Consider the following 14110-nt stretch of genomic DNA (forward strand, 5'->3'; position numbering starts at 1 on the left):
TTAATTGATCTCGGTACTTATTTTTTCTTTTAAGCCTGGTACCACTATGTTACAGGGCTCATAGACACACCAACACTGGTTGTCAAGAAGTGGTGGGGAACAATGACACAACATACATATATATATGATGGGCTTCTTTTTCAGTTTTTGTCTACCAAATCCTCTCACAAAGCTTTGGTTGGCCTGAGGCTAGAGTAGAAAACACTTGCCCAAGGTGCCATACAGTGACACTGAACCTGGAACCTTGTGATTAAGAAGCAAACTTAGCATGCAGCCACACCTGGATCTATAGTGTATGTTTATGTTGAAGAATGACAAACAAAAGGATTACAGATAAAGAATCTTACATTTGAAATAGAATGACTGGATTTAGTGAGACAGGTAACAAAATCCAAATATTTTCTTGAGACTATCCTGCATGAAATATACCCATAGTTCTTTGATAGAAATTTCTTGCTTTAAAATTATCTAAATTTAAATCTTCCTTCAAAATTTCATGTTAATTTATGTTCCAAACACCAGGTTTTTAATGACAAAATTATTTTAATTAAATTCATCCTTATTTCTAAAATTAATTGAAACAAAATTAGTGTTTTCAACTAATATGATAGCAAATGGGTTAAAGGGATCTCAATGAAATTTCATGTGATAACAAAAGGGTTAAGGTGTAGAGATCTGTTTATCAGTTGTTAGTTTGGCTTAATGCCTCTGAAATCACTATTGCTTAAACTACTTTTGTTCACATAGTTTGCCACAAGGGCAGTACACAGAGTAGTTGCCGGCTGGACAAGGACATTAATGTGATGAGGATGATAACGATAAAAATGGGAGGGGCACTGGTGCTCGCCGACCGATAACCTCTCAAAAACACTGTTCAATCTACAATTCAAGAATAAAAATTTAATATACAGTACAAGTATAAAAATTTCAAAAAAAACAAAATTCATTTTTCATTCATCTTCCTCGTCCAGCCCCCCCCCCCCCAGTAAGTTTCCTGCCTCCAGCAGGAAAGCCTGCATTGGCAGGCCTGGACAGAGGGACACAAAGTCATCATTATTGCAAGTCCTCCTGACCTCAATTCTTCTTGGGTAACGACCTCCGCAGGCCAACATGGACCATCTATACAGACCGGGTCGTTCATGGTCTAGAAGACTGTCCAAGTACATCTCAACAGGCCCTCCCCTGAGGTAGAAGATGAAAAGTTCCACCTCATTCTCACGGGGAGAAGCCTCAACCTTCTCTGTCAGTGGCACAATTCCCACTGACAGAGACTCTCGCTCTGGTGGCACACTTCCCACAGGAGGGTTGCTTAAACTACTTGCAGCATCATGGCGCTCATCATTATATTCCAACACCTACCATCATTTTGTATAAAATAATAGTAATAAAATTACAAAGTGCTAAATTACTTAATTGGCTTCTATAGCCAAAAACAAGAACAAGGAAAGATGTGCTGTAGAATTCACACCTCTTATTAGCATTATTAATAATGTAATTGAAAAAGACCGAGTAAAAGAGAAATTAAAACTGCATCAAGAATTTTTTTTTTTAATGAAAAGCAGATTGTATTTTAACTTGTTATACAATAGAGAGATAACATATGTTAGTTTCTGTTGTGAAAGGAAGCTAATCTTCCAGAAATGTTAGCACACTGGACAAAATGTTTAGTGGCATTTCTTCTGGTTTTATGTTCCGAGTTCAGATTACCGAGGTCAACTTTCATCTTTACATCCATCTGGGATTGATAAAATAAGTACCAGTTAAACACTGGAGTTGATGTAATTGACTAATCCCGTCAACTTAAATTGCTAGCCTTGTGCCAAAATTTGATACTATCATTAATGTTAGATTTTGCGAAAGACTGCGTCCTTGGGGATTTGCTTGGGTCATTTTGCTGGCAGTACATTAATCTTAAATGTAAAAACAGATTTTTTTTCCAGTGAGAATTTGAAGAATTACAAGCGAGAGATGTCAATTGTTCACACCAATAAAAAATATATATGATTGTCTTTCTTTGTTTAAAGTTTAACATTTTTTTTTTTAAAGTGAATTAGTTTTAAAATCATGAGTTTGTGATTTTTTTCAGGAGAAGATATTAATTTTCAAAATTATCTTCATATGTAAACATGTTTCAAAATTATTTGGCAAGGAAAATATACTTTTAAAATTAAGGAAAACAGGTAAGGACTGAGGTACTGATTATATAAGTTTTCAAGTTATTGTTGATCAGGATCAAGGTATTTCAATTTGATTGGAAACCAGCACCTAAATTTTAAAGAAGAAGAATGACAGTAATTAAAGATATATACATATGTGTATGTTTCATCATCATCAGTTAATGTCTGTTTCCCATGCTGACATGGGTTGGATGCTCAACGACTTCACGAACTGGGGGTAATTGCCTGACAAATATAAAACAATAATATGCAGAGAACATTTTGTGCTATATTGTAATAACCCAAATCGCAATGTCAGAATCCTAGATTTTGCAACTGAACCCACTCAGAAACAACTACATAACTTCAGTTTTTGCCCTGCTGTCAACTAAACATTGTGAAACATACAAAGAACTCCTCCAAGTTCTTGTTGATAAATGCCAACAACTTTCCCAACCACCATGACAGATTTTGAGGATGCTGTTCATGCCATGCAAGTCGTTTTGGGGCAGAACACCTACAGTCAGGGTTACTTTTATCATTTAACTCAAAGTATGTGACAGAAAATCCAGGACCTAGGCTTAATGAACCTGTATAGCACCAATGTAGAATTGTGACATTTTGTTGGCACGCTTGATGGCCTGGCCTTCTTACCACTGCCAAGTTCGAGCGGGGATGCAAGTTCTGAGGAATATTGTGTCTAATGAAGCACAGGACCTCCTGTACTGTTTTGATTAAACCTAGGTCTCTGGTTTATATCGTTGACTTGATGCAGGCAGATTGGTTTTGAATCTTCGTCACATTCTACCCATGTTTCCACCGGAGTTGTAGAATTAACACAATACCACAGTAAAAGGAAATCCATGCACAAACAACATTTATGAAGGTTGGAACTATAAATTTTAAAGTTTGGTATGGCATTACCACCCAACTGTGTCCAGTGGTTACAACATCAGGAGGCCAGTTGTTCGACTACAACCATGCTATATGAAGTTGGCAAAATGGGACCAAAATGAGATTAAGTTCAATTACAGCATCACTTGCAGGCCCTTTGTCAAGAACTTGACCTCAGCCAATGTGCCATTGCTGAAATTCTGCAAGGAGTTGCATGGAATATCTGGCTGAACACCCAAAACTGATCTGAGAATTGTCTGTCAGTAATCACATCACGTATTTTTTTCATTTATATTTGTAAACAAATTGATATTTTTAAGAATGCTTCATTATTGAGGAACAATTTTTCCTATGTAACACTGCTCAGCTGTTGTTCCCAAATTATTTTTCATATGTAAGACTGCTCAGCCATTATCATTTTTGTGGAACAATTTTCCTATGTCAGACTGCTCAACTATTTTTGTGGAACCATTTTTTCAATGTCACACTACTCAGCTATTTTTGCCAAAACATTTTTTTCTATGTTAGAATGTTAGTTATTATTATTTATGCGAAAACTTTTTCCAATGTCAAATTTAAGATTTGTCAACTAATAGGTATTTTTGCTTTGTGCCTAAACATTTTTTTCAATTGATTGGTAAATATTCCTGTGTCAATACTATGATGGTTTAGTACTTATGAGATATGTTTTGCAAATAAAAATGTGCCAATGATATTGCACTACTTGTTTTGACAACTCTGTGTGAGTCGTATGTTCCAAGTATAGAATATACTTACTTTGAGAAAATTACGGGCATAAAATTATCAGAAGTTACCAGTGGCGAATTTACCAGGGATAAAATTTTCAGTGGCGAATTTACCAAGGGGGAAATTACTAGAAACAAAATTTCTGGTGGTGGATTTACAAGTGGCATAATTACCTACAACTGATTAGACAGTATGACATAAACCAACAGATAGAATGATCCAGTCAATTTGCAAAGAATGCATCAAGGAAGTTAAGTTCACGATCTTCAGCATGTTGCAAATCCAAGATTATCCAATGTAATATGGAACTTTAGGCATGGTATAATAAAATAGGTGAATGTATTTTACAGTATATCTACAAATATTTCATTAAGAGATTTTATTGTGAAGTGACATGATACAAGAAGGTGTGTATAGACATGCAAAGTTCATGAGGTTATAGCAGCTTTAGATAAAGTACTATCTGAAGGCATAGGCACACTAGGCTGATTCTTGGGGTCCTCACAGGTCTAGAGGCCCCAATTCTGATCTATGTATATTGTGACTTGTCAATAAATAAATATGACATGGCCCAGTGCGTTGATTTGCTCAGGTGTCTCATGGGCCTAGGGGCTCAATAATGCTCCATCTATGTTGTGGCTTGCTGTCAATAAATAAATGATATAGGGTCCAGTGCATTGTTCTATTCAGGGGCCTCACTGGTCTAGGGGCTCAGTTCTGATCTATGTATGTTGTGGCTTACTGTCAACAAATGAATACCATAAGGCTCAGTGCATTGATTTGTCTAGTGGACTCCATGTTGATCTATGCATGCTGTGGCTTGTTGTCAGTAAATAAATACTATAAGGCCCTTGATTTGCCTGGTAGCCAATATGTTGCGAAGCATCTACTTTAAAGTGTTCTTCAAAATCAAGAATATTCAATAAAAATGTCAATTAAAATTACCTTTTGCAAAATCTTTGAGTAATGTTTATTTACATTTCATGTTTCCATTTGCATCTTGCTTGTCTGTTATTTTTAATGTTGAAGCCAAATTTGATATGGCATCATCTTGACTTGAAATGTACCCTTCTCTTTGACTAAAAAAATATAAAAAAATTTATCCTAAGCATTCAGATTATTCTTTCAAATGTAATGTTTATTTATTCACACTGTTTTGAATTAATTATGCATTATCTTGTAGTCTCAAGATTTCATTGATGTGATTGCATATTTTTAGGACATTTTCAGAAAGGTGTCAGAGGCCAGATCTGGCCATTTTTTAACACAAAATAGGTAGAATATTTTGGGCAGATATGATGAGTTTAAACACTAAAGGGTTAAAATGATACAAAGCTGTTTCAATACTTGCTGGGACTTCCAGCTCTCAAGGACCATTCCATCCTCAGAACTCTGACATTGTATTTCATAGAACAATAGCAACAATGGCCTGAATGGAAAAAAATCTAATGAAAAAGGAAAATGTGGGAAGAAGTGAGGAGAGTCAATCACTGGACTTCATGAAAGGAATGGCAGAAACCAGGATAAGTGCTGAATCCCTGTACTGGAACAGATACATCCAAAATATGCTTGGAATGGTAAATGAAGATGTGAAAGACTTAGAAAACAAAGCTGTCAGTGATTCTCTATCCCATATATCTCCTCCTATTCTGCTTAGTCCATTCTGTCTTTCTATGGTGTGTACTTTATTTGTGCATGTGTTTGCATCTGTATCAGAGTGTGTGGAGAGACAGCATGTAGCATAGGGAAGTGAATAACTGAACACTGGCAGGAACTCAAAGAGGAGAACAGCTCATCAGTGCTCTGCCAACATATTCAATTAGAACATAGAAGCACAGTTAATAACAGTTAAGGCATTATCAACGCATAGAACAGACACAAGACATACACATCATACCAACAAAAGGCAATGCATGGGTACATATCCTGTAAGATAGAGGGCAAAAATAGCATTGACAAGAAGAGTAGCTTCTCTTAGACCTGTAACAGATACATTACATCCCATCTAGAAGGATATATCTTTACTTCCCAGCAACAGAAATTAGCTACTAAATACTTGATAAACAAGAGATACAATGATATCACCAAACTTCCATGTTGTGATAGAAAATGTCAGTTCTGCTGTACAGTTGTAGAAGATATCACCCACATCATCAACAGTTGCCCCAAAATGTCTATGTGATATGACCTTTATCTGAGGCAGGATATAATTGCAAAGATTATTTACAATGTTATTCACAGGGAGGGTTGTCTTGGCATATACATCAAAGGCATGTCAAAACCAGAATGTATTTATACCTTTAAAAACAAAGGATACTGGTGGAATACTCCAATAAAAACAGCAATTAGAACAGACCTGATATTATTCTGTGGAACAGGGAACAAAAATCATGTACTGTTGTAGAGGTCAGCTACTCAGCAGATGTGAATGTAGCATCAAAAGTTCAGGAAAAGTAAACATTTATGGTGAATTAATGTAGAAATGACAGTTCTTGTATCTTAACTATAAATTCTCATTTGTACCTGTCAACATAGATTCATTAAGCTATGTACCTACAAATTTACAAAAAAAAAAATACTAAGTTTTTTTAAAATAAAGAGCAACAAGAAACATCAAATTGCTGCTGTAATTACGCAACTGTTGTACTCTTTTACTCTTTTACTTGTTTCAGTCATTTGACTGCGGCCATGCTGGAGCACCGCCTTTAATCGAGCAACTCGACCCCGGGACTTATTCTTTTGTAAGCCCAGTACTTATTCTATCGGTCTCTTTTTGCCGAACCGCTAAGTAACGGGGACATAAACACACCAGCATCGGTTGTCAAGCAATGCTAGGGGGACAAACACAGACACACAAACACACACGCATATATATATATACATATATATGACGGGCTTCTTTCAGTTTCCGTCTACCAAATCCACTCACAAGGCTTTGGTCGGCCCGAGGCTATAGCAGAAGACACTTGCCCAAGATGCCACGCAGTGGGACTGAACCCGGAACCGTGTGGCTGGTTAGCAAGCTACTTACCACACAGCCACTCCTGCGCCTATGGATTGTATGGATTTGTTTTTAAGAAAGAGATAAAGAAACAAAAGAAAAGACTATCTAAATTCAATCTGTTAGTGACACAGTGAAGATGTGTAAGACGTTCCAAAGATTCTCCATTTGAGATTCTTTACTTGAATAGAAGCACACTCGGGTATGTGCAACACACCAACTCAACCACATATTTACAACATTGGGAGATCTCTTAACTCAAAGTATCTTGTCACTTTGTTAGCAACAGGCTTGAATTCTCTTAAGAACTTAATTAAAACCATACACACACAAACCCATGTATATGTACACATATATACATATCTACATATATATATATATATATATATAATATATATATATATATATATTATTATATATATATATATATATATATATATATATATATATATAACATATATATATATATATATATATATATATAATATCAAAATAAGCAACAGAATGACGTCATTCTTGTTGCTTATTTTTTATTATAATCACCCCATGAATTTATATGGGTAACACCATACAAAATTCTGGTGCATCTAACTTAAGTACCATATTCATTTGAATCTAAATTTTTGCTGAACTTATATATATATATATATTATATATATATATATATATATATATAATATATATATGTGTGTGTGTGTGTGTGTGTATTTATATGCATACATACACATTTATAATTAATTACAGAAAGCAGGTATGGTCAATGCTTTATAGAACATACATGCATTTCACTAAATTGCTGTCATAATTACACAACAGCTGTAGAAACATTATACTATATTCCATATATCTCATCAGTGTTCTTTACCTTAATGAATTAACCATTTCACAGTACATTTTGTTCTCGTGGCTTAAATTTCTTACTAGGTCATCAAGCTTTTTATTTTGTCTGAAGATTAAAACAAAGTAAATTTAGTCAGCATTGAGATACATATACATAGAGCAATTTTGATAAGGAATGGCATAATCAAGGAAATAACTGCTTTTTACTTAATCAAATTTAAGTGAAAGAGAGACTGTTGGTTCCTGTAAAGTTTTTGAATTAAGGTCTTAGTGGAAGGTACTAAATACTGTAAAGTAATGCTTCTCATACTATCTGATGTGGTGTACGGGCAGTTTTTTTTTCCCCAATGTGCCAGGGACCGATAATATTTCTTAGTAATATTAATTTATACCAGAAACAATATATAAATGAATATAATAAAAGTTGACAATTTTTTATCTTGTATTTATTTTGTAAACAAATAATACAACATTACATACGCATTTTATAATGTTTCTTTCTTTTTTGGAAACCTGCCGCCTACTGGCAGCTGATGGCTTGCAGACCGGTGCCAGTCTGCAGACTACCACTTTGAGTAGCACTGCTGTAAAGTATTTAGTTCACTGTTTAGTTGAGGTAAATACTTTAGGTGCAGGCATACATGTGTGGTCAAAAAATTTACTTTCGAACAATTTGGGACTAGGTGTACTGTGGTGGTAATATAGAATATGATGTTGTGTGTACAAATACAACAGAGAAGCAAAATAAACCTCCTCTGGGATAAGACATCAATTTATCATAGGTAACATTACCGGAGGGTGGGAGATAAACCTCCATTAGAATAGGACACCAGTCTGTTTCAGATAACATTACCAGATGGTCTTATGACACCTGGGTGAACTGTGGCAATGTATAGTGTTGTGTATAAAAACACAACAGTGAGAGAGGAAGATATGCCTCCACCTGGATAGGACACCAGTCTGTAATAGGTAGCATTACCAGATGATCTGGTGGGACCTAAGTGGAATGTGGCAATGTAGAATATAGTGTTGTGTACAGAAACACAACAGAAAGGATGAAAGATATACCTCCACCTGGATAAGACTCTGGTCTATTATAGGTAACATTGCTAGATGATCTACTGCCTGTTACTGACGGCTAGGATACCTTGACCATTTGTCCTTCATACATGTACATCATCATCATCATCATCATCATTTAGCGTCCGCTTTCCATGCTAGCATGGGTTGGACGGTTCAACTGGGGTCTGTGAAGCTGGAAGGCTTCGTCAGGCCCAGTCAGATCTGGCAGTGTTTCTATGGCTGGATGCCCTTCCTAACGCCAACCACTCCATGAGTGTAGTGGGTGCTTTTTACATGCCACCTGCACAGGTGCCAGACAGAGCTGGCAAATGGCCACGAACGGATGGTGCTTTTACGTGTCACCGACACGGGGGCCAGACAGAGCTGGCAAACGGCCAAGTTTAAGGTAGACATAAGTAATGGTGGTATTTTGATTGATAATAGTGTAGGGTGTGAGAGTGTTGAAACAATGAAAAAAAATGTTATACTCATTCAGTTTCTGGATTTCTTCTTTGGCTCCACTTAAGTGTTTTTCAGAAGTCAACAGAGAACTCTATAGGATAATGGGGGAAACAATAATAATGACTGTTTCAAATTTTGGCATAATACAAGTAGTTTTAGGGGAAAAGGTGGTGCATCAGCATGGCCGCAGCTCTGAGCTGAAACAAGCGAAAAAAAAAACAAACACACATGCACACATACACTCCCCTCCCACACACACACACATCTGGGGGTTGGACAAAATAATGGAAACACCTACAATCATAGCATCATAATTTTGAAATATCTATAAAACCATCAAAAGCTTGTTTGTTTTTATGTTTCTTGATTTATTATTAGTGTTGCTTAATATGTTTTGCTAAAATTACTGTTTCTTTTCAGATATTATCAGAAAAGGGTAATTAAAATTCATTAAAATGACAGATCTATCGAACTTTCAAAGAGGTCAAATTGTTGGTGCTCGTATGCCAGGTGCTAGCATAATGGAAACAGCTGAAATGTTTGGTGCATCAAGAAGTACTGTCTTGAAAGTAATGACAGCCTTTGAGAAAGAGGGAAGAACCTCCTCATCGACACAAAACTCTGGAAGAAAACCAAACTTTCAGATAGGGACTGTCAGACTCTTATGCGAATTGTTAGGAAGGATCACAAAAGTACAGCTCCCAAGATTACTGCAGAGTTTAATGACTACCTCAAGAACCCAGTTTTCACAAAAACTGGAGCTGCACAAAGCCGGATTTCATGGGAGGGCTGCAAATCAGAAAACCACTACTTTCAAAAAGCAAATGTTGCAAAGCTTTTAGAGTGGAGTAAAAACCTACAGAATTAGTCCCAGAGCAGTGGAAGAATGCTATTTTCTCAGAAGAGTCAGCCTTTAACTTATTTCCGACCACCGCTGAGTATACATGTGGAGACAGCCAAAAGAAGCACTTGACCCAGACTGCCTTCTTCCAAGTGTTAAACATGGAGGAGGATCTGTGATGATCTTGGAAATCCGCCAGACCAATGGTTTCCCTTCATGGTAGAATTAATAGTCAAGACAATTTAAGCATTTTATCTGATCAAATTCATCCTATGGTTACAGAACTGTTTTTGAAGGGAAACAATCTTTCATAATGATAATGTACCAATTAATACAGCTAAAGTTGTTACTGAATGGCATGAGGAACATTCTAGTGAAGTTGAACATCTTATCTGGCCACCACAGTCCCCAGATCTCAATATTATTGGAACATTTATGGTGCATTTTAGAAAAATGAGTAAGGAGTCAATATCCTTCACCATCATCACAACAAGAACTGGAGACTGTTTTAGCAGAAGAATGGACAAAAGTTCCTTTGGAAACAATTCAAACTTTGTGTGAGACCATACCTCATAGAATTCAAGGCAGTCCTACCTCATATTAAAATAAATTTGTTTGAAATTTTAAGGAGTGTCTATTATTTTGTTCAACCCCTGCACATCTGTGTAGATAAATGAAAAAGAAAGGAAGCATGATAAAAAATGAGTGAATGCAAATAATCACCTGGAGGTGTTTTAACTCATTCTTCAATATTCTGTTTTCTTCCAAAATCTTTAAAAAAAAAAAAACACATAAAAATATATTTATTCAAATTTTTTAATAAAAAAGCAATCACAGGACTCTAGCAATAATGGGTCTTTTTAATATCCAAAATTATTTCTGTCCTTCTGATACACACTGTGTTGTATATAAGATACATATTACTTAATTAAAGACAAATCATTTCCAGTACAAATATGCAAATTAAGTTATCCACAGGGGTTATATCTAAATTTGCAACTGCATTATATAACAGCTGAATATCTTGTTTTTTCATAGTATGTCACCACTGAGGAGCAGTCATCACCAGAAGTTTCACTTGTTTTTTTTTTGTACATTAACAGCATATTGGGATTGTGTTTACATCCTTATAATTTCCTGTCACAGCTAACGTTTTCTACTATTTAAATCTATTTCTTTCCACCCAATTAAAAAGCTGTGTTTTACTTTGTGTATGTGTCTTTGTGTGTGTGTGTGTGTATAATTATGTATGTATGTATCTATCCACCTGTCTGTCTGTCTATCTATCTACCTACCTACCTACCTATCTATCTATCCATCCATCCATCCATCCATCAATCCATCCATCCATCAATCCATCCATCCATCCATCCATCAATCCATCCATCTATACATACATACATACATACATACATACATACATACATACATACATACATACATACATACATACATGCATACATACATACATACATACATGCATACATACACACATACATACATGCATGCATACACACATACATACATACATATATATACATACATATATACATACATGCACACACATATATACATATATATTCAAAGAGAAGTGAGACAGGGAGGGAGAAAGGGAGAGTTGTTTAATTACCTTGAACTTTTGACTATTTTGGAAAGCAATCTGGAAAATATTTGCATTGTTTGCGTTTTGGCAGGAATTTTCTTGCTGGGATTTACAAGTGTTTTCAGAACTCGCCATAGAAGATGATCCTTGTGGAGAAGTAACATCTTTCTTTACTACGTCAGGTTGATTCCCTAAGGGTTGTAGGTTTCCCATTGAAATATTACTCTGTAAAGACTGTTGGAATCCAAGTCTAAGAAAAGTCTTGGGAATGAAATAAGTTGACTTATTTAGCTCAGGGCAATCATCGTTGAGACTTCTTTGCATCAGGAAGTCATCTTTGTGTGACACTGTTCCTGATGGCAATAATTGGTTATAAAATACATCTTTGGCTCTTTGGATGATTTGCCAATTTTTTTTGCAAAGCGACTGCATATCTTTTAAATATTCTTCTAATATATATATGCCATAAATGAAGTTATCCTGAAAAACAAAGAGAAAAGTTTATGATATAGATAAATAGAATGTTTTATATTCATAAAAATTTAGAAATGTCAAGTTATATAAAATAATTCATTTTTACCAGTTGAACTCAAAGTAGATAAAGCTATAAAGAATAGTAAGTAAATATTGATTTCAAATTTTGGCACAAGGCCAGCAATTTAGGGAGAGTGGGTAAGTTGATTACATTGACCCCAATGTTCAACTGGTACTTATTTTGTCGACCCCAAAAGGACGAAAAGCTAAGTCAATCTCAGAGGAATTTGAATTGAGAATGCAAAGATGGATGAGATGCTGCTAAGCATTTTGTTTGGCATGCTAATGATTCTACCAGCTCGCCACCTTAGTAGTGTGTAAATATTGGGTTAAAAAAACCCCCTTGAACTGAAAAAGTCAAAGGCTTCAAATTTTATAGCTTTATCTAGTCAAGTTCCACTGTTAGACATGACTTATTTCATATCTTTTGAAGTATATAAATTCATATAACATAACAACATGCAATTTTCACTGGTTAGGATAAAGTTTGTTTATGGCTCAGTTGTTAAAGTATCAGGCTCACATCATGAGTAGTGAGTTCGATTCCTAGACCAGGCTGTGTATTGTGTTCTTGAGCAAGGCACTTTATTTCATGTTGCTCCAGTTCACTCAGCTGTAGAAATGATTTGCAGTGTCACTAGTGCCAAGCTGTACCAGCCTTTGCCTTTCCCTTGGACAATATTGGTGATGTGTAGAGGTGCAATGGCCTAAAGGTTAGGGCAGTGGACTCGCAGTCATAGGATCGCGGTTTTGATTCCCAGACTGGGTGTTGTGAGTGTTTATTGAGCAAAAATACCTAAAGCTCCACGAGGCTCCGGCAGGGGGTGGTGGCGAACCTTGCTGTACTCGTTCACCACAACTTTCTCTCACTCTATCTTCCTGTTTCTGTTGTACCTGTATTTCAAAGGGCCAGCCTTGTCACACTCTGTGTCACACTGAATCTCCTCTGAGAACTATGTTAAGGGTACACGTGTCTATGGAGTGCTCAGCCACTTGTGCGTTAATTTCATGAGCAGGTTGTTTTGTTGATCCAATCAACTGGAACCATTGTCATCGTAACCGATGGAGTGCCACCATTGGTGATGTGGAGAGGGGAGGCTGGTATGTATGGACAACTGCTGGTCTTCCATAAACAATCTTGCCAGGACTTGTGCCTAGGAGGGTAATTTTCTAGGTGCAATCCCATGGTCAGTCATGACTGAAGGGGATCATTACCTAGAATAAAGTTTCTAAAATGGATGGAGAAATTGAAAGGATTGCTTTGGTACAACAGTAGAACACCTGTCAGGAAATGCAGGTTTGTGTCCCACAAGAGGTCTTTCACTTTTTTGTCCAAGGGGCTTTTAAAACCAATATTTATTCACTACTATTTATAATTTTATCTACTTTGAGTTCAACCATTAAAAATAAAATGCAACAACAACAGAAACATCATCAAGTACTCTTTCTTTTGACCTTTCAGTCAAGGAAAATTCCCATGAATGACACCAACAAATCCATATTTGGAATAATGGGAAAAGTAGTGTTGATTACTTACATCCGTTTCATGGCTGGAGGATTTGGATTCTGCTGGAGGAGATTCACCAGTTGTGGTGGATGTACTAGGAGGGGTGGATGTAAAATTTGGTGATGCTACAGTATCTGGGGGAGATGTGTTAGATGGAACAGATGCAGCCATTGCAGAATCAATTCCTGAAAATGAGAAAGATTAGAAAGCATTTGTCACTTTGAAATATCAAAAAATTCATATTTACTGTTGACATAATTTTTAGAGATTATTTGATGAAGTCCAGAGTTTCTGATAGGGTAGGAGGTGGTCTATAGACTATGATCTATCAAGAGGGTGTAGGAATGCGGGAACTGTGAGGAATGAGAGGTATGTGCATATGTCTGTCTGTGTATGGGGGTGGGGGTGAATTGCAAAATGTTTTATAATGATGGTGCTCTTCACTTGTACTGGTGCCATGGAA

The 14110-nt window shown here is 36.1% G+C and overlaps 1 protein-coding gene across 1 annotated transcript; it reads right to left on the reverse strand.

The window, feature by feature from the left end:
* Nucleotides 1–1528: 1528 nt before the first annotated feature.
* Nucleotides 1529–13832, reverse strand: LOC115222472. Its single transcript, XM_029792689.2, has 7 exons — nt 13678–13832; nt 11634–12086; nt 10727–10774; nt 9189–9253; nt 7664–7744; nt 4743–4876; nt 1529–2265 (listed from the first exon to the last, which is right to left on the reverse strand). The coding sequence occupies exons 1-6, from the start codon at nt 13816–13818 to the stop codon at nt 4768–4770; spliced, it is 897 nt and encodes a 298-aa protein (XP_029648549.1). The 5' UTR covers nt 13819–13832; the 3' UTR covers nt 1529–2265; nt 4743–4767.
* Nucleotides 13833–14110: the final 278 nt, after the last annotated feature.

Source organism: Octopus sinensis, linkage group LG20 (genome assembly GCF_006345805.1).
Source record: "Octopus sinensis linkage group LG20, ASM634580v1, whole genome shotgun sequence".
In the NCBI taxonomy this organism is placed as follows: domain Eukaryota; kingdom Metazoa; phylum Mollusca; class Cephalopoda; order Octopoda; family Octopodidae; genus Octopus; species Octopus sinensis.

Excerpts from the sequence above, each read along its gene's own strand:
- LOC115222472 (XM_029792689.2), bottom strand. The coding sequence starts at position 13,818 with ATGGCTGCATCTGTTCCATCTAACACATCTCCCCCAGATACTGTAGCA. Across the intron at positions 12,087-13,677 it reads CCTCCAGCCATGAAACGGAT|GATAACTTCATTTATGGCAT; the intron begins GTAAGTAATCAA and ends TTTGTTTTTCAG. Across the intron at positions 4,877-7,663 it reads GAAATGGTTAATTCATTAAG|TCAAAGAGAAGGGTACATTT; the intron begins GTAAAGAACACT and ends ATATTTTTTTAG.